This window comes from Haemaphysalis longicornis, unplaced genomic scaffold (genome assembly GCF_048455015.1).
Source record: "Haemaphysalis longicornis isolate Haplotype H1 unplaced genomic scaffold, Haemaphysalis longicornis Haplotype H1 scaffold_10, whole genome shotgun sequence".
Taxonomy (NCBI): domain Eukaryota; kingdom Metazoa; phylum Arthropoda; class Arachnida; order Ixodida; family Ixodidae; genus Haemaphysalis; species Haemaphysalis longicornis.
In genome coordinates this window covers 143,803,820-143,828,383 of record NW_027526204.1, presented here as the reverse complement: position 1 = coordinate 143,828,383, position 24,564 = coordinate 143,803,820, and the positions used below count along the sequence as shown (strand labels likewise).

The 24,564-nt window shown below is 44.1% G+C and overlaps 1 protein-coding gene across 1 annotated transcript; it reads right to left on the bottom strand.

The window, feature by feature from the left end:
• Nucleotides 1–120: 120 nt before the first annotated feature.
• On the bottom strand, nt 121–21,029 carry LOC144159551 (uncharacterized). The gene is made up of 9 exons (XM_077691116.1): nt 20,948–21,029; nt 18,388–18,483; nt 16,712–16,807; nt 13,461–13,499; nt 12,816–12,905; nt 11,712–11,807; nt 7,827–7,916; nt 6,803–7,468; nt 121–260 (listed from the first exon to the last, which is right to left on the bottom strand). Exons 5-9 carry the CDS (start codon nt 12,832–12,834, stop codon nt 196–198), a joined length of 936 nt encoding a protein of 311 aa, XP_077547242.1. The 5' UTR covers nt 12,835–12,905; nt 13,461–13,499; nt 16,712–16,807; nt 18,388–18,483; nt 20,948–21,029; the 3' UTR covers nt 121–195.
• Between the last annotated feature and the right edge of the window lie 3,535 nt (nt 21,030–24,564).

Sequence of the window (24,564 nt, the reverse complement as noted above, 5' to 3'; positions counted from 1 at the left end):
GGGATGTGTTGTTGAAACAAGGTTAGAATAAACATGTCCCGTACTTTGGCCACATTTTTTTTCTGTCATTGTGTGGTCCTGTGTGCATGAACTGCCAACGATAGATAGTTATGGAGCGCCGGCGGGGCGTAGTGTCTTTATTCAGGCCCGCTGAAACATAGAGATGAACTGTGGTCATGGCAACATGGTTGTGGCTTAGTCAGCTTTGGGGGTCTCCGTTATGTTGGCTACTTCAGCTGCAGTGTTTGGCAGCCCTGGTGCTGCAAAATACAAAGCAGGCAAAATTTTTGTTTACTGCTTAATGCAACAAAAACAAGGTACAAGTTAAGGGGGAACATAGGTCCTTGGGGTCAAAAAATCGCCAAAAAAGCACTTTTTAGGTGTCACTTTTCCCTTACTTTGCAGTTTGTCCCCTAAAAGTTGGTACTTGAACTGCACCAGGTACTTATAGGAACCGCGCAGGCCTCATTTTTGAGGAAAAAACAATTTTTCCATAACTTCCTTTTTCAACACGAGCGGTATTGCAGCAATGGGAGATTCTCAAGAGTTACATCCCAGCATGTAGAGCAACCAGTTTTTTTTTTGCAGTGTAAAGCTGAATGTTTAAACCATCCAACATGGGAAGCAGATTTCGCATTTTGCGTTTCAGTAGTTTTATAATTAGCATTATTGGTTAGGAGAAGTACTTCAGACCTACAAGTTAGAATTTATGTAAACTTGTATGTGATTGCAAAACAAAAAAAACTGCTTCCCACATTTCATTCTCCACAACTTCTGGTATCTATTCATGCTTTGCTGGTAATTTTTCGTTGATTAGTTTTTTTTCGTTCCAAAAACAATCGGGAAATTATCTTGGAAACTAAATGACTTTGTTTGAGAGGAAAGCGCTTAAACTTTGACTAGTGGAACAAGGACGAGAAAGACTACTAAACAGGACGAAGCTCAACTAACAACTGATTTATTAACGCACATTGAACATATATATACACGTTCTTGTATGAAAAAAAGGTACAAAAAAGAAGCTGACCATATGTGATTACAACTATACACACGGTTTTACACGGACCGCATGCTCAGTTTTTAACTGCGACAGGAAGCCTATTCCCTTTTGCCTATCTTCCTATTTCCCTATTGTCGCACTAAGAACTGAGCATGCGCTCCATGTTAAACCGCGTGCAGTTGTAATCACATATGTTCAGGCTTCTTTTTAAAGCAAAGCTTTACTATTTTCGTCCAGCGATTTTGTGGAGGATGCACCAATGGCCTTTTGACCGGAGACACACCCCAGGCAACACACCCCTCGAAGCGCATCGCGTGATTCGCCAGGCCTGCTGTTGGCGCCTGCGGGCGCCGACAGCAGTCGCCACCGCCGCTGCGGCCGCGGCAGCCAACAACCCCCGCAGCCTCCCATGCATGCGACGCTGGGTCGTTTCGGGCAACGTGACTCGTCTCGTGCCTGGCGAAGAGGAACGGTGCGTTCGCCATGAATGAACGCCGCGTTTGCCCGGCCTCCTGTGAGCGTTGCACGGAACCGAACGGCTTTGAGATGTGGTCAGCAATGCAGCTAAATCAAAGGTTAACCAAGCGAAACCAAGACTCAACCAGACTAAGCCAAGCTTTTGCTCTGCATATCCAAGGTTAGCGGAGCTAAGCCGCAGCCATTTTTTTGTACCTTTTTTCATACAAGCACGTGTATATGTGTGTTCGATCTGCGTTAATAAATCAGTTGTTAGTTACGCCTCGTCCTGTTTTGTAGTGTTTATCGTCCTTGTTCTACTAGTCAAAGTTTAAGCACTTTCCACTTAATCTATGCAGCACCAACTAGCCCCTACAGACGCCCTGTTAAAGGACTTGCATTAAAACTAATTGGATATTGGAAATCAGCTAAAAAACTGAACAAGCCCATAAAGTTTCATGAAGGTTGGTTGGAAAGAAAAAAAGGTTTCGAAGACCAGTGTGCCCCCTAAACTAGATAAAAATCATCATGAGCACTCAAACCTCCATCCCACCTTTCGGCCAGAAACTATCTGATCTGGCAATGTTGTACACTTAGAACACTTGTTTTCCCGTTATCTTGTTGACCCATCTATGTTAACTAATGCTATTGGTCACCATTACCGTCATTGTGATGGTTGTCAGGCATTGCGTGTTTGAACTGCAAGATTACAGCCTGTCGCATTTATCTCCCTGCACTTCTTATCCCAATTTCTTTCAACGAGATATCTTTAAACTCCTGAATTTTATAAATGAATGTACAAACAAAACACTATGTTTACTGTTTTAGAATGCAGTGGTGAGAAGACCTGCAACTCTTTGGGGCATCAAACCTAAAAATAAATCTTTTAACAAACAAACCAAAATGGTGCAAGACTGACTTCATTATGCCGGCTATTTTTCAGCAGTTGTACTGACGTTTTTTATGAGCTTGTTTTTATCAGAATGTTGTAAACTGGTGTTTACATTTCTCCGAAATTGATATTTTCCTGCCGATTACCTTGAAATATTTTTCCATATTTTATTGTCTCTAAATTATTGAATGTCTAAAAGCTGCTCGCTTCATCCTTCATGAAATGGGATGGGAGTCGATGGAACGCTCGGGAGCCGAAACGTCTTTTTTGGATTTTAAACATTCTTGGTCGGTGCCAGTTATTGTTGTCATGTGTTTTCCCGACCGTCTGATTTCTCCAAGAAATGAGTGCTGTTGATGGGTACTAAATTCACCATAAGTATGTCGTGCTGGGCAGGTGTTATACGACAGAGAGCGACAGGTTGTTTTCATTGAACAGCAGATGAGCCACAAGTGGCAAGTTTAAGCAGAGTTTAAAGGGACCCAGAAAAGCCTTCTGTAAAAGTTACAAAAGGCCTGTATTGTCACGTAGCACCAATATAGCGATGCAATGCCGTTGGAATTATTGATCTACATTCAGTATTAGCTGCGCCAGAAGCAATTAAATGCACCTCTCCCCACTTGCTGATCGACTCCTCCTCCCTCTCTGCCTCCTTCAAAGCAGCTAGCTACCTTCCTGCGCCTAGGCTCGCGTCAATCACTGCGGACCCGCCTTTGCCGCCTTTGCCTCGGGATAGCGCAGGAAGGAGGAAGAGCAGCCGGAAGCCAATGGCAGTGACGCCGCCGGCGGCCAACCTTGCCGGCGATTGGGCGAATCAGGGGGCGCCTTCGCCGTTGCGTCAGCAGCGATCGCCGTTGCGTCACCCGCGGTCGGCTCGCTGCGGCGTCGCGCTCATCGTCTGAGAAAGGCGATCTTCAAAAATTGTTTACAAATTATCTGTACAACGTATGGGGCTTACACTTGGCTCAAAAATCCCCCGTTATGTGTTCTACCACCTGAATGCATTTGATTGCCACCTTCACAAAGCTTTTCGGGGTCCCTTTAAAGTAATCTCCACATCGTGCGTTCTCCAAGTCTTAAAACTCTTTGCACCTTACAGCGTTGAAAATTTGTGAGTGCATGTTTTTGAGACTGATATTGTCTATCACATGGTAGAAAGTAGCATTATGTCTTCACAAAGAAAGTGGCTCGCTTGAATGTTCATTTAAGTGTAAGGTTTTTTGCCTAGTAGGGGCTTTCGTCTAGATTCCTAAAATTCTTTTGTTTTCTCAAAAACTCTTGGCCACCCGGCAACCTTTATCGTGCCATTGTCTCAAGACCTACGATAGCTGGAGTTGCTATTTTATTTGAAAAATTAAGCCCAATGTATGAGGCGCGCAACCTTGCAAGCATAATTTTTCTGTTTGTTTTTTACTGTTGGCAAACCATATATTATTTTTATTTGTTTTGGTGCCTAATTGATTATCCGCAAAAGTAATTACTCATTTGAAATAAGGACAAAAAGCTGAGTAATGCTGTGAAGCTTCATTAAGTTTGTTGAGGAGCAAAAAATGTCTGGAAGACCCTCTAAATAGAGTGAACTAGAAGTATAGAGTGGTTCAAACGGGCCCCAAAATGTGAGGCCAAAAAAGGGGTAGAACCGTTTAGGGGCGCTGCGAACGTTACCCCTCCGTCGTAGCGCAGCGGATACAGTACTGGGCTCCTACGCAAAGAACCTGGGTTCAAATCGCGGCAGGGTTGTCTGATGTTTTTTTCGTAATACTTCATAATGCATACAAAAGCGCCTAAACTGTACCGTATATTGTTGATGTGCACTAACTCATTGGCTTGTTTATATTGGTTGAGTGTTAGTTGAGGGGGTGGCCACTTAAAACAACCAGCAGATACTAAAACTTTAAAAATAGCAAGAACACGTACTAACACATTGGCCATGAACTGGCTGAAATTACTTCTGTAGCTACCCTGCCTACTGCAAACGCGTACATAACCAGACTTTTATAGTTCAGGGAACCATCGGCGCAGCCGCATAGGTTACGCGTTGCTTTTCACCTGTTGCTATAAAGCGAAAAAAGCTGTAAGGAAGACATGCAGCATAAACGGAAGATATAGACGAGGGCATGCCATTAAAGTTTTATCACCACGAATAAAAGGCTAAAGACCCAAGCAATATCGCATACTTCTGCTGCTACATCTAGCGCGAAGAAAGCTGCAACTAATAAATAAACGGTAATTGTTCATCATTGCTTTAAAGAACTCTGTGTGAAATATTTGTCAAGTAAATGATGTGATTAAATTAACCGAAACAGGTCTTGTTACGCTTTAACGTTTGATATTGTGCCTCAGCCATCAACTCGTCGTCTGCCTTTGTATGCGCGCTAATGCAGACAACACATGTTCTCGGCAATAACAAAGAAAACAGAAATGCACAATTTGTGTTTGTGTGGCCAAATTATTTAATACAAAGAGCTAATTGCATTAGAATTCGCTAAATGAATAACAAATTAAAGATTAGCTCATCTGTACTCGGTAATGATCGTCTGCTTTGTCTGCACGGCTGCGCAAGCCGTGCCCACGGCAGTCTGTTCATTTCACATATCGCCTTTGCAACTGCATGACTGACAAGATTGCAAGAAGCAATCTTGTCATTGTAACTCTAGATAAAAGAGAATGCCCTTGTTGAGGGTTGTGATCACCGTGTACGTTGTATAAGTAACTCGGCGCCGCTACATTAAGTAACTTTTCATTAAGCTAGCTTGCACGAATCGCGAATTTTTCTGTGTCGATGCCAGTGGTCCCGTTTAGAAACTAAATGTACGTGCTGTCTCTGTTCGAGTTTGTGCAATTTCAAAAGTTTACGCATGCTTTTTTGGTGCGTATAGAGACGCAGCTTAATCAGGCACATACAGATAACAGTGACAGATATTGTTTCACAGAAACGGCTTCATCATTAATTAAATGTGTACCGTGAAATTCGTTTGTAAGTGCCGTGCATGAATTCAGCTTTATTATACCTTTCAAAAGGGCATTAAGTGTAACTGTTTTGCAACACAACACCAGTTGCATGAGCACCGCAATCACGGCACACGCTAAAGGTTATGTTTATGTCTTTTGTGTAGAGGGGCAGAAGACAGAATGCGAAAGGCCAAATTTTGATTTGCATATGGGGTGAGCTTAGGTTATCTTTTGTCCATAGTAAAATAAAAAAGCACTGGCTATGTTTAGCCGACTAAAAAAGAAAAAATCACGCCATATCCACGGAATGAATGATGATAAGTGGGGCGAAGCTCGAGAGGGGGAGATCATCGGTAACCGTAACTCTCCCGTGAAAGTTCGCCCATTACATCATTCAGAAAGACGTAAGACTGTGTTCGTACATTGTACAAATCAACTTTTATTTTTGGAGTCAATGCTCCCAGGCCCAGACCTGGTGAAAGACCCCGCGCCATCGAGGACTACCCCGCACCTCCACCACAATTTGTCACGTAGGATGGGACAGAACGGTAAAGAAAGAACTTTTATTTAGGGCGAACTTGTGCCCGAACAAGACGAGAGGAAACGAGCAAAGGTCCTTGCGTCTCGTTCGATCTCCGAGAACGACTACCTGCGTTTGTGGCGTGATCTCTTGCGTGATCTCCCCCTCGCAGTGCACGTGCGCTCGCGCCTCCGTTGGCGAACACAGACAAGCTCGCGCTCCCGGTGCCGAGATTGCGCTGTCGGTTGCAGCCGGTCTTGCGCGTGCAACGCGGCCCACTTTGCGACATCTCCGAAAGCATGCGGCGGTCACGTACCACGAGACACAAGGGATGGACAGACCCATGGCTTTAGGAGCTTCGCCCCTAAAAGACTGTCCTTGAGGGGGATTGAACCGAGGTATTTCGCGTAGGAGTCGTGTACTGCATCCGTTGCGCCACGATGGAGGGGTAACGCTCGCAGCGCCCCTAAACGGTTCGACCCCTTTTTTTGCCTCACTTTTAATACATGGGCCCTATGGGCGTTTGAACCACTCTAAAGATAAGAGCTGAACTTGATATCGAATTAATATTTCTGAAATAGCGCTGACCTGCTACTGCTTGATGCCTGAGCCACTATTTTGGAACGATAAAGGGAGTATGTAAGAAGTTCAGAGACGTGTAATGACCTCAGGAACAGAGTTTTAACACCTATATTTTATAGTGAAGGCTGTGAACTGGCAAGGAAAGCTGGCAGTGTTTAATTTTGCTTTGTACATTAAGCTTACTGATTGTCACTTTGGTATGAGACAAGAACATGCTTTTTCTTTGCTTAGTGGCTTAAGCAGAACACGCCATAGCATTGGCATGGGACTTTACATTGGTGTATGTTGAACATAGACCTACAAAACTTCTGTAGTAAGGGTTCTGCGTATATGATGTAAGATGCCTTAGCTAATGCGTCTTCTAAAGAATAACCTTCACTTTGCCAAAACTCACACGTACCTTCTATCGCTGGGTTCTCTGCAGCCATGACAGCGTCAGGTTGTGTCTCATTTTTTGGGTTGGATGCCGTGCTGCTCTGCAATGCCGTTGATGCTGTTGCGTCAGCAGCTCCCACACTCAATGTAGGCGCGTCATTGGGCAGATTCGAACTTTCTGGCACCTCTGAGGCTGTATGCACCGCGTGCACCATAGTCTTGTTTGCCGAAGATGAAGGCCTAGAATTATCCGAGTCGTCGTCTTCGTCATTGTCATCATTCTCGAAGTTGAGGCGCTTGGTCCTATTGTTCGATGGTGTTGCCGAATTGACTACTGTGGTAGCTATCTTCGTAGAGGACACAGTGTGGTCTTTTTTCTGCGCTTCTGGAGAAGACAATGTGGACTCATTGTTTCCGTGGTCTTTCTCTTGGAGTCCCCCAGGCTCGTGAGTAATTGTCGAAGAAGCATTGTTGGAGTAGCGTTCGTTGCCGCTTTTAGATTCGTTCCTGGCTCCCTCGATACCACTAACATTGTAGCCCTGCTTATCTTGAGCTGATGAGGCATTTGAAGAAAATGGGGCCTCAGAGATTGATGCATTGTCGCTGGGGCTAGCCTTGTGTTTTGTGTCAACTGTTGGTTGTTGGGCAAAAGCTGGGGGAGAAACATGTTGGCTCTTGTCTCTATCACCACCTGCGAAATGAAGTTTCCATTTGAACTCGAAAGACCTTCCATCTTAGTAGAGATTTACTTTGTTTTACCACAGGTTGAAATGGCCTTATCTGATACTTAGGATACATTACTATTGCTGCAAGAAGTCAGTGAAGTGCATAAAGTGGCCACCCTCAATGTTCTTAATCAATTAGCGCACTGATTTCACCATGAAATGGCGTTTTAAACAGCTGCACAAACTTTAATAGAAGAAGCTTTAATGTCACCTCGTCACCTTCACCACTACCGGCATCCTCAAGGTAGGATCGTGTCACAAGACGGATATGAATTGATTGACGTTTCAAAGCGCCTACATGGCCTAGATTGATCTTTGATTTACCCAGTGCTAAGATGTTGTCTTGAGCTACCCTTGAACCAGTGTCGACGACGACGGGAACCTTTTTGTCATCTCCCGATGGCCAACGGGCTCCTGCATGGGGTAAAAACAAAAACAAAACTTTACCATCCCTTCCTGAATAAAGTTGAGAGAAGCGCGAAAGCTTCCTCTCATCAGCACTGCGTCAAAAGTGCGTCAAAACGATCGCTAAAAGGGCGTTCAACCTTCGCTGAAAGCGCCCAACTGATCGTCAAACTTTCAAAGACCCAAATCGCAAACAAAATTACACCATCTTCCCGTAGGGGAACCCTGAGTAGTATGCGAAGCAGCTAAGGGGTTGACTGAAGTTCCCATTAGCTTGCAGTGCGTCGTTTCCGTTGACGTTCAGCTTCGCGTGCCTTCGTTGTATCAGTAGCTTCTTCACGTAGTTTGAATGAGTGAAGGACATAAGGCGCGTTCGTAGCACATGCTCCCGTCTCGGTTTGTAGCGCAGTGGGAAGAGTGCCGCGTGCCTCCCGTTGCGGCCAGAGAGTGGTGGGATCGAAACCGGGCGCCGCCTAACTATTTCTTTTTATAGTGGACTGCGCTGACGTCAGCCCAAACGCTGACGAGGCTGAAGAGACGCGCATGCGCAGTAGAGTGCGGACAACGACAACAAGAGAGGGAGGGACACAGCCCCGAGCATGAGATGCTTCGCATCTAAAAGAACGCACCCATGTGACGATTTTTCGCGCACGAAGTAAACTCACCTATGAACTATTTAAATGTATACCGACACGTGGTTTGTGAGATAAAGGTGTACTATTGTACGTACTTCTTTCTGATCGATGCGTGTATTGTCTCATCTTGAACCGTATGTTTCTTTTTCGCGACCTTCAAGTAACTGTTTTGGCACAATGGAAGCGCGGTTTCATGCGCGCGCTCCGTGTGTCCAGAGATCTTATCAGAGCTTTTCGGTCTACCAACCGGTCTATGGGGAAATGCATTAGTTTTTTTGACAGGACATTATCAGTCCCACTAAGGCAGCTTAATTCGCTGTAAAATCTTTCTATAGCACCACGGCTATCTCCTTGCGACAAACTGCGCACCTAGCTGTTAAATAAACAAACACAAAGATGCACCTAAGCACCATTGAAGAGCAAGATGGGGCCAGGTTGCCACCTAGGGCGGGGTGGGGGGGGAGGTATATAGAAGGTTGATTTTGTGTTGATAAACAGACGCCACGCGCTCTTTTTTTCTTTTTTGCCATGCAATGCCGGGTAGCGTTTTCCTAATGAGAAATCAGCATAAAATTTGTGCAGAAAGTGACTAAGAGTACCTAAAAATGAAATGTGAACGTGATTTTGTGGAAACGCGTTACGTATTTTCTTTGCTCACGTGTCTTTTCGCAGCTTGTCGGCACATAGTTATCATCGTAGTTTGCTACATTGACGCTTATCAAACGCCAAAACGATCATAACCGTGGCCCGCGATGGCCAAAAAACCGGCAAATGACGGCTGGTTTTAGGTATGGACCGGCAACCGGACCGCTGTCTAAAAAAAAAAAAAACTGGTCGGGCGGTCAAAAGCCGCCCAGGTGGCAACCCTAAGCAAGCACTTACAAGTTTTTGAAAAATAAAGCTACAGAAATATTTACGTTTCTGCGCAATGCCTAAAGTGTACAAAGAAACAAGTGGGACCGGCAAATCAGGTTTATCTGTTTTGAGCCACGCACTTTCACCGCTAGCGAATTCGTTTTGTTTTCGAAATGAGCCAGATTTACACAATGCGAATTAGAGGAACACGCGGAAGTTTTTTACCGGACCTACATGCAACGCCGTCAAAGCTATTATGTTTGGAAGTTTATGGACACAAGTAATTAAAAATTACGCCGCGAATTTGACCACTATTGGGGTGATAAGTTTGGGTTTGGATCATATTGGATTGAAACGCTCAAGTTGATGTGGCATTCTTATCAAAACTTTATTTAAATTGACTTTCAACCATGGTATGATTGAGTTTTTGTGGAAAAGGCATAAAAAATATGCAACAAGGCTTCAAGAACATGGAGAGCAGGTGAGTCCTCTTGGCTCCATTAGCAGCTCTTCGAATTCTTCCCTAGGATAAGTTTCGTGGGCATGCCTGCAGGCACCCACGCAGTGAGCAAGCTCTTCATTGCTTTGCCATGAATTTCCAAAGCGCTTTGCAAGAAGGCTGCTCATATCTTCTTCTTTGTGGTTTTGTTCTCTCAGAGGGGGGACAGGGCTTGTAAGCGGCGGCTATTTAGTTAAGTACTACAATGGTAATTGTAGGAGTAAAAAAAAGATATAACCAGCGTTATTTTGTAGGGACGGGTACGATGAAATAAAATCTGTTTCACATATCGCAGTTTTATTTTGTTCACTTCTTCCGTCCACTTCGTCGTTGACATCTGGGGTCCGATCTCTTAATTGCCGCCTGAATTAATAATAAGCCAGCTTCGAAAAGCAAAAAAAAAAAACAAGACTTTTGAAAACACCTACGAAACGGTCCGAACAGTCAAGCCAAAAGCACACTCCCATTATAAAAATGGACTTGGCCCATTTTGATCAGTGAAACGCCAGGATCTGGCTCATTTTTCATACGAACTTAGACGAGGGCGTTATCTTAATTATTTTCTTGCCACCCGACTTTTAGGGGAAAGTTGCCGAGTTTTCCTTGTCACTACAGTGTTATCCTACTTACTTTCGGTTTCTATATCTGGCTCATCTAAAAAAAAAAAAAACGCCGCATATATTGTTGAAATTTTAAGCGCTAACACAGCAGGAACAAGAGAGGGAACGACATGCTGATGTCGTTATTTTTCTTGTCCCGGTTATGTTTGCGCTTAAATTGCAAGGATGTAGCTTCACCGCTAGCTCGTTTGTCCATTTTACTTCAGCAAACATATAGACATATAACCACATGTATTGTCCCTAGAAGTCGAAAAAGAGGGCAATAGAGCATACTGCTGTGGTCTCAACTACTGACGACGAAGAAGCGGTACGCGTGCAGCCTGCACTGGTTCTGGGATGGTCGCCATGTAAATGGTGTAAATACGTCGTTCGCATACCCGATAGTTCATGTCCCGTGTCCTGTCGCCCCTTAACATGCGAGAGGTACGGGAATTGATATCTCGCATCACTACCAAAGATGTTCGGTTCAGGTGCGGGGTATCATTCAGTGTAATAATACTTTATTACACTGAACGAAAAACTTCCAAAGCCGTAGCGGGCTTGAAGGGCAGTGCCTGGTAGGCGGTGAAAATGTGTGCACACGGCCGAATACCAAAGAGTAACAAACAGAACAATCTTTAAAATGGCACAACATAACCGTGAGTGAAACTAACAAGGTAAACTTTAAAAAAAATGTTACATATGCTATACAGAACGACGGGAACAACAAACAAGGCAACAGTAGTGGACATTGGTGGCAAGCACAGAGTCAAACAACTGCAGAACAAAAGGCACGTGTGTTTTTCAGTTTACAGTAATACCTCACTTCCGATACACTGGGTGGCAATTTATTAAAAGGACGCGCGTACACAGCAGAGCCGCATTCTTGATCGCACCTTGTAGAACACCGGGGTACCTGGTAGACATTTCTCGGTCTAAGGCTACCCGTATGAATCTGTTTTTCGTTATAGTTAGTACTGCAAAAATGATTTAACATGATCGTTTTTATTAACAGTGATTATGATTGCAATAAGTGCTGATTTCTTCTGTAGCTTACTCTGAATGCCACTGGTCACTTCGGAGCAGGTATTCCTTCTTCGGAAAAGAAAGACCGTGTCAATAGTTCTTTTTTCAGACTGAAAGCAAGAAAACCTGCTCTGAAGCGAGTGGTGAAATTAGTGCGTATCGTTCCACTGCTTCCGTATTGTTGACTTACTGCATTCACACCCAGCGAGAAAGCAGCCATCGATGTCCTTCGGTGACGTCGGTCGGCATCGAAGCCCTATGGGACACCGCACTGGGCAATCGATTTCTGTACGGGCGAAAAATTAAAAAAAAAAGAATGAATAAACTTACATAGGCGTCATTAACTCCAGTTTATGGCGGAATGAATTTGAATTCCCGCATTAGGGGCGTGTACAAGGAAGCAATAAAACCTGGGCAGACGCTTATGGGAAAATATCACGGCTAATTGCAGCAACATGGAATGTGCGAATTTGAATGCGCAAATATGTCACAACATTAACAATAGGAATTTTATGCATTAATACAAGGGCACCAAAAAGTAAGACTAAACTAAATAAAGAACGGTATTTAAAGACACCTACTTATATGTCCGAAGGGAAAGATCACGTATACAAAATTGGAGAATATACCTGCAGGCTGAATGTCTTTCAATACTCTTTCTTCCCAAAATTTATTAGCGACTGGAACGCGCTAAAATACCAATATTCTCCGATTCTAATTTTCTAACAGCCATTCAAACAGCATTTAGAGTTGATGAAATAGCCCATATATTTAAAGTTTGCTTTGTACTTCTTTTGGTTGTTTATTTTGGATATGTATAATTACTGCTTTCGTTATACTCTTGTGTTTTGTACTAATGTTACAATGCTGTGCTGTAAGTGTTTAGATTTCTCTTGTATAATGTTATGTATGATTTTAGTGGTTATAATTTGATGTTTGTATTCTATTTGCTACTGTAACCCCCTACAACAATGCCCAATGGGCGATGTAGGTACAACTGTAATAAATAAATTAAAAAAAAAACGCCAGTTGTGTTGATTCTTGGCTGCTGTGAGATGTTTTTGCCAAGGAATGTATGGACGAGTTTTGTGGTAGTATCGCGACACTGTGTATGAAATATGGTTTATGGTTAGTGTATCGTTCTTTTCCTTCGGTGCGTCATACAAATGTATACGGGAGTATGAACGCATTCAACATTCAGCAGAAAAAAGACAAGTTCGCTGCACGTGCGTACAGTAAAGTTTGTTCGCATATGACGTTTTTGTGCTTTTTTGAAATTCATAGGAATGCTTACCGCATGTGCAGCCCCTCATGAAGCATCCTTTCTCATCCCTGGTCGAATTTTCGATGCACCGCTTGCCGAGAGGGCATGGGGACTTGCATTCTGTGAAGAAAAGTTAAAGCTGAACAATTAAACTGGCTTGGAGGAGAACAAATTCCGAGTAAGCCAACAAACATGCGCCAAACCAGAAAGGTTTTCTTTTGTCAAACGTACAAGAGTACTCAGTAGCAGAGAAACTTTCCTTCCAAGCAAACACCAGAATTTCAGGAAACGTAGATAGAGCGGAGAACAAAACTTGCGCATTATGTTTTTAATTCTTCTGCTCCGTCTTTGCTTATCGAGTTACATCATTAACAGCCTTAGACGAATGTAATGTGTAGCTGTAGGCGAATTTGATTCATGGTCATACAGACCTTGATGTTTGAACCGACTCTCTAAAATTATATCTGAGAACCAAGCGTGCTGGAGGCTTAGTGGTGTTCACGACTGCATGTCTAGAAACTCTCTCAGCAGAGAGACAGGTTTCAACAGATAAAAAGAGACGTATCTAAGGCAGAAACAAAAAATGGCATCAACAAAGTCTCATAACTTAACAGAGCTTGATTTTAGCACTCAAATCAATTATCATACCTGAAGGTTAGACGCGTAAGTGCTTACTTGGGGCGTGATGGTCGTCAGCTCCGTGGATTGCAATTTCTAAAGGGAATGAAAGGATGACAGCCAACTGTTAGGCTATGAAAACTTCGAAGTGATCCTTATGCACCAGTAATATAAGCTGAACGCAGACTAAAACGTAAAGATATGCCAGCCTGATTAAATTAACAAAGACAAGAAAACACAATATCGATGAAGGTTAAGCAGTGCGGATACTTAGCGCTATAACTGTGTTCACACATTTACAGCTTGTGAAATTTGGTGTGGACACAAGAAGTTTCAGCATAACCAAACCAATTTCGATTGATTCTTGACGAAGTGAGGGGAATGCTAGAAAGAGAGAGAGAGAGAGAGAGAGAGAGAGAGAGATGGTAATTCGGGTGAAAAGGAAAGGAAGTGCACTGGGGATACTATTGAGCCCATCTGAGGGCTCGCCTGCATACAACCCAGTGCGGGGGGAGGGGGAGGAGGAGGGATGAAAGATTTAAGAGGAGAAACTCACGTACATTTATCCACAAGTTTCATAAACATCTCAGTCCTAAAGGTAATAGGAAAGCGCAAAGTGCTGAACTTAGTGCACCATCATCATAAGAGTGATGCAGATGCTGTCGAACCCTTAACGTTTGTATGAGGTACCTCTAACATGGGTTTGATATAGCAGGCTACGCCTTTCATGAGCTGGAAGAGAAGACGGGAGTGGCCCCAGTGTCTCTTATCGCTGAGGAAAGAGGGCGTAGCCTGTTTGAAGCCGTGTCGAGCCGTTTTAAGTGCCTGTTTAAATCGGTTTTTTTGTGTGGTAATTTTTGTGCGGCAGACAACAGTTTAGAAGCTTTACAGCAAGTACCGGTGACCGGTGGCCACAGGTGACTTAAAACGTGTAAAAAGTACTCTGGACGCCTCTCAAAGCTTTGCCAAGCATTTTTGAAGCAGCGTGCAAAGCTAGACGAGTCGGAACAGATCCCCAAAGAAAACAGCGCAAGGAGCAGGACAAGCGCTGACTTGGGACTAAGTTTTATCCTACCATGTTTGTTTTCTTCCTTGTTTTTACATTGTTTGTACTCTTGTACTTCTTTTTTATACTTCGCGTTTTCTCGCAACAAAATTTAGTCGTAAGTAAGCACCAATCCTTGACGTTTTAGTCTTGTCCCGTTCTTTGCGCCGTTTTCTTCCTGTTTGAAGCACCGTGAGTATGGCCATCTAGACCGCACAATCGTTATTGGCATAGGCGTGCGCACAGGGGGGGGGGGGGGAGGGGGCAGGGGGTGCGGCCGCCCCCCCTAATCATCTGAAGGGGGCGCCAAATTGGCCCATATTTTGCCAATGTAACACATTGAAGTAAAAATTTCTGCTCAGAAATATTTTGTATGTGTTGCAATTCCATCGCATTGAAATAAAAATTTTATAACCATCCCTCTTTGTGCTGCGTTCGGACCGCTAGGCCTTTAGTGGTAAGAGGTCGGGAGTTGCTGGAAGGGAAGGGGGGGGGGGTCGCAGCGGTAAGACTTTTCCCCCCTAATCGAGAACTCTGCGCACGCCTATGGTTATGGGGGTCAGTAACTATGTGCTTGACGTCTACATTCGACTTAGTCTGAAGCTAAAAATATCGCAGAGATAAATGTTATCACTCCTTTCCTCCATTTGTTACGGAAAGTTGCTAATGAGCGAAAGATATATCAGCAGATATGGCTGCTGTTTTAAGGCCTCATTTTTAAAGGTTAACTCACAATGAGTCCAGAAATGACGTTGCGATAGAATTAAAATAACAGAAACACATTTACAAAAACTTTCCGCAGAGACGAAACAATTTACTAACCCTCCATAAAGAAAGTTGAGAAAAGCGCGAAAGGTAAAAGTTCCTTCAACCTTCGTTTAAAGCAGGGCTGGGCAGTGATAATTCAAAGTGTATTCTGGAGTACAAATATCGTGATACATGCTTTGGGCGCCTAAAATGCAGATACTAAGATACAGTTAAGTTTGACGTAACGGAATATTCCAGAGATACTTTTGCAGGCACAGAAAAAAAAAGTATTCCGGAATACAGATAAAGATACAGGTACTGAAATACTATTTTTATATTTCGGTGACCTGATTGCTTTAACGTACATTTTTATGAAGCGTTATGGATTTTGAAACCAATAAATGCACCAGATTGAATCACCGATACAAATGAAGCTTGAAAAGAATTACATAGCGTCACTCGCCGCACGGGAAAATAACATTAGTGGCGCTTAAGGAAATGCAGCTTCTGAAAAAAGTTGTCTCCTGGGCAGCGTATTAGGTCTGAGCGCGAGGCTCATCTGTGCGGACGTCTTTTCCGCCACGAAAATAACTGCAGAGAGATACTCATGCGAGCCAGAGTATCGCGATATATTCGATACATCGCAAAATTATTTCACTACTGAGATACAAATACTGGAATTCAGATAATCAAAACTATTTTCGAGATAGTATGGCGATGTCCTAGTATCCTGATACTGCCCAGCACTGGTTTAAAGTGCGTCCAACCAAAAACCCTAACTGCAAGCGAAGAACGATATCATGCGACGATTTTATGCGCACTAACACATCTACGAACAATATCTAAGTGCACACCAATACGTGGTTTATGAGATAAAGGTATAGCCAGTATTCATTGAAAACTTTAGCTATCAATTTCTTCGTTTGGAAACGCTGAAATGGCCACAGACATGGCCGAAGCGCCACGGACATGGCGCGGCTTGTGCCTCTGCGGCCGCATAGCGAAAAAAAATATAACACCGGCGTCGATCGTCTGCTCCGTTTCAACCCGATTCTCAACGGTGGTGTCAACAGAGGTGTTATTATTCGCACTCCCATTGGAGTCGAGGCATTACTTTGCGTTCGGCGGGCTAGAGCTTGGAATGTCCAACCCATGTCGTGCGCTTAGCCCGGACAAGTACCGCCATCCCGCGGAGCCCAACGTAACCAGTGACGATGCACTCACATGGTTGCCTGCATGCGTGCCTCGCTATTGAATACAGGCTATATTCTATTGTACTCCTTCATGATCGATGCGTTTACTGTCTCATATGGAACCATTCCTTCTTCGTGATTTTCAAGTAACCGTTTTGACACAACGGAAGCTCGGTTTCACGCATGCGTTGTGTGTCCAAAGATCTTATCAGAGCTTTTTGATCGACCAACTGGTCTATGGGGAAATGCATTAGTTTTTTAACAGGACGCCATCGGTCCCGCTAAGAAAGCTTTCGCTTTAAAAACAACGCGTAACTCCTTACCACACGTGCAGCCAGGTAGAAAGCAACCGTTTTGGTCCCTCGGAGAGAATGGCGTGCAGTCCAGGCCATCGGGACAGCGGCGAATGCAGTCTGGCTCTGCGTGTTCCAGTTAAAGTGTGAAGTCAGAAGTCATGAGGGGCTGTGTCGACTAGTTTCACCGTTTGTTCAATACAGCATCCTTTTGCCCACATTTCAGTGTCGTATACAATTTGGACCGGGTACACTGCCGCAGACGGTCGGTGCATTTTTAATGTGTATGGAATACTCGCCGAAGATGTAGCTTATTCTGTTTTTTTTTTCAGTAGGGCACGAGGCCTTCTTCAATAACGTTATAAAAATCTAGCACTGATCAACTTTTTATTCAGTTCACTGCTAAGGCATACCCCTAAGCTGGCTGTTGCTTATAAGCAATAGTTTAGAATACTTTTAGAATGAGTTTTAGCATAAGTTTAGAATACTTTCCTATAGGAAAGTATTCTAAACTCAGGTTTGGTATACAGTTTGGTATACAGATTCGTTATACAGTCAAATCTCGTTACTACGAACCCTACATTAATAACGAATTTCTCACATTTATGAACACTTTCAAAAGCCCCGCCTGATTGCCTATATTATCAATGTAAAAATATTTCAGAACTAGGAATTTTAGCACAGCGTATGTTTCAGAGTAACGCACGCAATTTATTTTCTCCTTTACAGTCGAGGAACATCAATATTACGAATTCGGGTAAAGTAACGGCATCGCAAATCTCGCGTGAAACAGACACCGCCGTTTGTTTGCGTGTTCCCACAAGTGGAGTAGCTATCATAATGACCATGCTCAGTGCCAATTGCTAGCGCCACCACAAATCTGTAGTTTAACGTGCAGTAGCCTAGCCAGCCTAGCCGCCATTGAACCTTTTTTCTCTCGGTTCTTTGGGTGCTTTGGGTGTCAGTCGGTGGCCGGTCGGTGGTTCGGTTGTTATGCACACTATTTACGTGTGCGAACCGGCATTTATTTGTTGTGAGTGATCTTGCTGCGAAGTTCGTACAAATTGCTGCAATCTCCATAATAAAATAACTGATCTCTTCAAATAAAGCTGCTTTGCAGTGGGTGCAACGCTTTGATTTGAGCGTTTGCTTGTCTGCGCACGCGTATACTCCCGAGGTACGTCATTTTCGCTCCTAGGCATGAGCACTGGCTTATAACCGTAAGTTTTCCAATACAACGATATTTCAAAATAACGAACGATTTTGGGCGGCCCCACGTGATTCGTTATATCGAGATTTGACTGTATATGCACGTAACTAAATACCTCAGTAAGCTGCAGAGACAGTCATGAATATTTTATTTAGCTCTGATATACCCTGTGTTCGCAGAGGATTCGAAGGCTACGTGCACGCATAAATTTGTTCAGTTTCACTACTTCATTAGGAGTGCCGCAAAGATAGGGGTGACTTGGGGAACGAGTGTGCAGGATATTTGTCTACTGTGCAAAGAAGCTGTTAATTCAGTGAGCCAATACGTTTAAGGGCACTACAACGGCACTGTCGGTGGCGCTGTTCCGTGGAAATTGATGTGACCTACCCTTTTAAAAGCTGATAGATTTAAATGAGGCTTAGTAACAGAGAAGAAGCCGACGTTCCGTGCTGAAATCTTCGTATAGAGGTAGCGGCGTTCGCCAAAATCGGCTTACCACATCTGCAACCCGGCTTGAAGCAGCCTCTCACATCGACAGGAGACCTTGGCTTGCATCTCTGGCCCAGAGGGCAATGCGACACGCACTCGGGCTCTGCAGACGACATGGGAACAAGGCAGCTGTTACTTATATGTGTGTCACAGAAACTGAAGCATGACGTAGAAACACGGACAAGCCGAGGTTTATATTCCGTGATTTATTTTAAGTAACAAGCTTGCCACTCAATTCTACTGCTGCTTTAACATACCTGTTTAGTTGGGAAAAGCTAAAGGAAATAGAGCATACAGCTAAAATTACAAAGGACAAATTCCTAAAAAAAGCAAACGAACGCGTATTCTCAGAAAACACTGGTCAGTACCTTTTCACTGCCTCATGACACCTCAGATTTATAGCATGCTATGCATAGTTCACACGAGGTTGATGCTGCTGCCAGAAATTGGCCAAACCAAAATTTGCATTCATTGGCAATTTTGAAGATAAATAGCTCGACTCACTTGTACGTTTGAGAATTAATGAAAACAGCTGCCCTCAACAAGACGACGGGCGAAAATACCTGATATTTTCCCCCGGTGCCTTGTCGCAAAGCCTTCTTTCGGCTGATTTCTAGCGTGTAGCAAATACTCAACCTCCATTGAGCGTTTCCAAACTCTACGAAAAATAAAGACAAGAACAAGTTAAAGACAACTTAGATAGATCCAGGAATCAACAGCTGTGAACTGAAACACACGATCGGATAAAAGTTTGGATATGTTTAATTACTTTTATATATATATTTATAATCATTGAACTTTGTCTCAATCCCGGTATGCGGTATAATTATTATCAGTCCTTGAAAAGCCATGAATATAATTAACTTTCACTTGTTATGACTGTATGCCGGCCTTTTCTCAACCCTTCAATATTGTTTGACGCAGGGGCAACAGTTGGTGTTAACTTCAGATGGTGATTCCACTGCAGATGTGCTGTTCAACTGAAGCCTTCATTTTATTTGAAGGTATACTTCCATCATTTATTGGCTCAAACGCACAAAATAAGTGTTTTTATCAAAGCGCTCAAGAGAGGCAGATCAATGCCAGAACTCTAACGGGACCCGTTACGATTGCATGGTGACTAGAGCTTATTCCTGTCACATTAAAACACGTGATGTCCGTTAATTAACGTGCATCCGCCGCGGTGGCTCAGTGCGTAAGTCGTCGTGCTGCTGAGCCCAAGGACGCGGGTTCGATGCCGGCCACAGCGGCTGTTTTTCGGATAGAGGTGAGAAGCGAAAGCACCCGTGTGCCGAGATTTCGGCGCACGTTAAATACCCAGGGGGTCGAAATTAAGCCGCAGACCTCCACTACGGCGCACCTCATAGTCCAGGTGTGGCTCAACCCTTTGTTGGATAGCGGGACACATACGTCCCACTTTCTATTTCACTTTCTCGGCACTGTTGCTCCGTGACAAAGCTCGCGTCATTGCGTACAGGTCACTAACTACACCTAAGAACTATAGCAGAGCATTCCACATGCGCTTTCGTAACTTTGCCGCTGAATGGAAGCGCGCTGCAAGACAAACAGAATTCGTTCTTTTTTCGTGCCTGTTTTTCTATTTTTGCGTTTCTTTGCGCTACGATTAAGCAGAAAAAAATTCTGGAAAGCAAATATTGTCATTTTTGCACTACAGTAACTACTTGCGAACCACCAATAGCTATATTTTGGGATTTCTGAGCGTATAGAGATAAACGAATATAACTTTACGAGGAGTGTGATTCGCTCCGCGACAGAGCAAATGCACCGAAGCGATGTTATTTTTGTATAAAGCTAAGAATAAATATCTCCCGGCTGAAGAAGCACATTAGCAGGAAGAACTTCACTGGGATACGTCGAATCAGAGCTTCATCTTCTGCTGTTGCCGCTTGGGCTCAACCAGAAAAAAAGTCCAAGCTAAACTACACATTAAATATATGTAATGCCCCACTGCGTGCGAATTTATTCGCACCATTTCAGCATAAGAGAAACCCGCACCAAGTAGAGAGCGGGACAAATGGGTCCCACTAGAGCAAAGGGACCCAACTAGCTGGACAATGGGACATACGAATCCCACTTTTTTCTCAGCAATAAAACACTTCTTAGCTTTTGAATTTGTTTCGTTACAATAAAGAAGTGATAAATAACTAACCTAGAATGTTTTCAAAACAACATTGGTTCCCTCGTCATGTCAACCAAAGTGTTAATTTCGGCACGTTACACCCCACAATCAATCAACCTTTAGGTTGCTGTGGCGTACCTCAGGCACTAACTCAATTTGTTGCTTTTCAGTCAGCAAAATATTCGCGTGGCTAGAAAAGACTCAACAATGTGTGTTATATGAGCTAGTTGGTATTCCATGATCAAGACTTTTAAGCGCTAAAATTTTTGGATGAAGGACGGGAAGCGCATGTCCGGGCACATGTCCTTCACGTCCTTCGTCCAAATATTTGCGCTTTAAAAGCCTTGATGTTAGTACACTAAATCCGGAGACCTCTGCATTAAGAAGTGAAGCTTCAGTACTCAGGAATTTTCACGAAATCACTCACCGCAAACACAACCAGGCAACGGGCATCCCTGGGCATCGAGGGCCGCGTCCGCGTGACACTTCTCTCCCGGAGGGCAGTAGGAGGTGCAGTTGTGTCCCGGCGCCTTCGAGCTGATGGGGGCTAATGGGGCAAGTGCAATTACAGTGTCAGAAAAGGACTTACGAAGGCGGCTTCGGACAAGCAAGATCTAGAAATGGCAAGAACTTCCAGTGAACCAGCTCCACCAAAAATACGATGTTTGCATGGCTGTACAAGATGATTAAAAAGATGCAATGGTTGGCTTTTGGAGCCGCCGTCTCACGAGTTCAAACAGATCTGGCAAAACTGTGATTAATATTCATCAAGACTCACCTTAAATGTTGCATAACATAAACCAGACGTGGGTCTCATCACAGTTCCGAAGTGTGCTACAACGCAAGCAGCCTTTTACGCAGCAGACAATGCCAACCACGGTGCATGAGAGCCACACCAGAGTGGGAAACCCAAAAAATGCGAAAAGTCTAAGCAGACTTAAAGGGACCCTGCAACAATCTTTGAGCAGTGCAAGTAAACCTGCGCGACGTTTAGATTACACTGCCAGGAATACCTGAGCCAAATATTACACGTGCACGTGAAGCGGTGAGCGCGCAAATCGATGTGAAAGACGCGGAAAAACCAACCGCTCTCTCTTCAGTTGTCCTCATTATGCAACCCCTGGTATGGCCTAAGGGACGTCACATAGGCCATGACTGCCCGATCGGCTGTCACTGGTCAACTTCGCGGCTAGATTCTCCCATTTCCGTCGTCGCCATCGCTGTGTACGAACCTCTTCTATGCCTGAACCTGTAGGCACAGTTTTGCCGTTTCTTTTGTGTTTTGAGAGCGCGTGGAGCTTGAGTGATGAGCTCAATACTTCCCTTTCAACGGGACCACTCGACTACAAACGTTTACTGCTTCAAAAACGCCCTACCAGCCCAAGCGCGCACTTGCGAGCAGGCACCCATGCCTGCTTTTTTGTGGCACCAGACCGGAAATAGGCCCCTCCGCGTTGCGGAGAAAAGGAGAAAACTACCCGGCATGTGATATATGGAAGGCCGCCGAAGAGAACGCCGCGAGCCGCCCCCCTCTCCGGGGGAGAGCGCGCAGCTTTCGTCGCGTTGTCCGCGGTCGAGTTTAGAGGGAACGATTATGCGCGATTTCTCATCGCGCGTACTTTCGTTAATTGTGAACGGATTTTCATAATTCTTGAGGGAGGAGATTTCTGGGACAATAGACTTTATCTCAAAATACATTACTAGTAGTCGATGGCAAGTGTTGCAGGGTCCCTTTAAGCTGTCACTGCTTCGAGCTTCTTGCGATTTCTGGGAAACGGGTCCAAACAAACACCAAGCACAATTCGTGCCACCCGCCGCCCTCGCCACATCCTGTGCAAAGTGGAGGTGTGCAAATATAAAATGTAGCGCTGTAACTCGAATACGAAAAGTAAAATCTTTTTACTTTTCGTATCCGATAGAAAATATTAGATTGTATTCGCAGTCAGGCTGAGTGCGAATCCAATCGAATATTTTCTAATACGAACATCTTTGGTTCAGTGCACATAAAGCTTCTAAAACAGCTACAAAATTGGTATACCTTAAGTCGTGAAGACTTAACACACCTGAAAGTTCAGGCACTATTGCTTGATGAGCAACTGGTACAAGAAATTGAAAATGAGAGATTAAGGCAAGATGACAAAGCAGTGGAACATAAACTTGAAACACATTGCTTTGGAGAAATGACGGTTACTCAACAGGCTGTGACTGGGGCAAGTATGCATTTGACTCATCCCTGCGGTGATTGAAAAGACTAGGCATCCTAGGAGGCGGTATGACCTCATCGCAGCCAGATGAGTAATAACTGTTGATTCCTCACTCAGGCTGTTTTTTAAAGAAAGCTTCCACTGATAAATTTTTTATCACTAGCGTCCCACTTCAGGCTGCATACAATTGTGTTGTGGAAGGCTTACTTGCGTTAAGCTTCTTTGCGAAGATTTAAGGTCGTGCAAGTAAGCAAACACAAAAAAGGCGTGCCTTGCGGTGAAGCCTAAAAGTTGGCAAGAGTTGCGGCAGAGCCAACTTTTACTGCTCCATAATTTCTTAACTTTGAATATTTGAACTCTTCGAAAGGCATAACTGAGCCGCGAATCGAATCAGAATAACAAACACTATTCGCGAAGTATTCAGTGCTAAGCACATTTATGTATTCAAGCACACTGGGGAAAACATGCATATAATGACATAACAATTTTAAGCGCTCGCATTAACAACGCCTGAAAAAGCTTATAATTAACCCACACACCCTAACTAAACATTGCCTGTGCACATATGACCCGGCCTGCATATTATCTCTGCAAATATACCTTAATGCCCAGTTGATCTCTTCCATGATTTAAGGCAAACTACCTGCATTTTTAAGTCCTAAGGTTTGTGTGCCCTGACAGTGCTTTAAGGTACCAAACGGCCCATAATAAGATGATACTAAGTAAAAGGGGTCCATTCCCCCATGTTACTTCATCTTCCGTCTTCTATTGCGCGTTTGCTACCATGAAACTTCAAGTAATGTAAATAAAATGCTCCTAGGTACTCACCGCATTTGCAGTATGGCCGGAAACAACCTCTGCTGTCTACCCTCGAACCCAGGACGCATTCATGGTCGGGTGGACATTGTTTCGGGCAGTTGTCGGGAACTGGGGTTAAATAAAAAAAAAAAATACAGGAGGCCCCTTCATATTTGCTCAAGGGAGGCGCAGCATATAATTATTCAATCGAAGACGCTTGTCGTGACATATCGTTAGTCTCGTTTGAAGGGGCAGTGCAGCCAAAACACAAGTTTGGTTAATTCGAAAGATTGCCTCGTTAGAATCATTCTGACACCACTTTTAACGCACGCTTCGCTCAGATAAGGTTTGTACTTAGCAGGCGCGTAGCCAGGAATTTTTTTCGAGGGGGGAGGGGGGGGGGCGGTCAAGCAAAATATGGGACGGGGAAATACGTATACGCAATGCTTCTTGCGCGTTGTTTTTCAAAGGTTGAAATAACTGACTTTAACGTGCGATTTGTGTATGCTGAAGGCTGACAGTAAAGCCCACCTTAAGAAGCTTAGATGATGATCGTGATAATGATGATCACCTAAATTCCCGTTCGCTGGTCTATGGGTAGGCCACGGGCGATTCGGTCGTCCGTAGAGCAAGCGGTTATGCACTATAAACGTTGGTTATGCGGGCACGCGCTCGTGAGAGTGATCATGAGTGTACTCGTGAGTGACGGGCGGTCCCCGAAGTTCGTCTGGTGGAAGTGGAGGCCAACACTGGGTGTTTACTATCAAGATTCGCGTCTTTAAGATTTTACTTAAGAAACGGGACTAATAAGTTTTCTTATCAGCTATGAAGTACAGTCGAGCATGATTTGAAGGTTATCGCGCCAGCATCGAGTGGCCACACGTACCACCGTCCTATGGTTTCGTTTCGGAACAATGAAAATCAAGATTTCACACCCTTCTTTGCCTTGTTGGCTGTTCCATGATACAACAATGGCCCGCACGACTGACTTGCCACACCTTGGGTTTCAAGCTGTACATTCGTTGTCATCAAGCACAGACTT

What these genes read in the sequence shown, in the direction of transcription:
- LOC144159551 (XM_077691116.1), bottom strand. An exon ending in AGACAACATCTTAGCACTGG is followed by an intron (nt 7,469 to 7,826) that starts GTAAATCAAAGA and finishes TTCATTTCGCAG; the next exon opens with GTGGTGATAGAGACAAGAGC. An exon ending in AGAGAACCCAGCGATAGAAG is followed by an intron (nt 261 to 6,802) that starts GTACGTGTGAGT and finishes TGTATTTTGCAG; the next exon opens with CACCAGGGCTGCCAAACACT.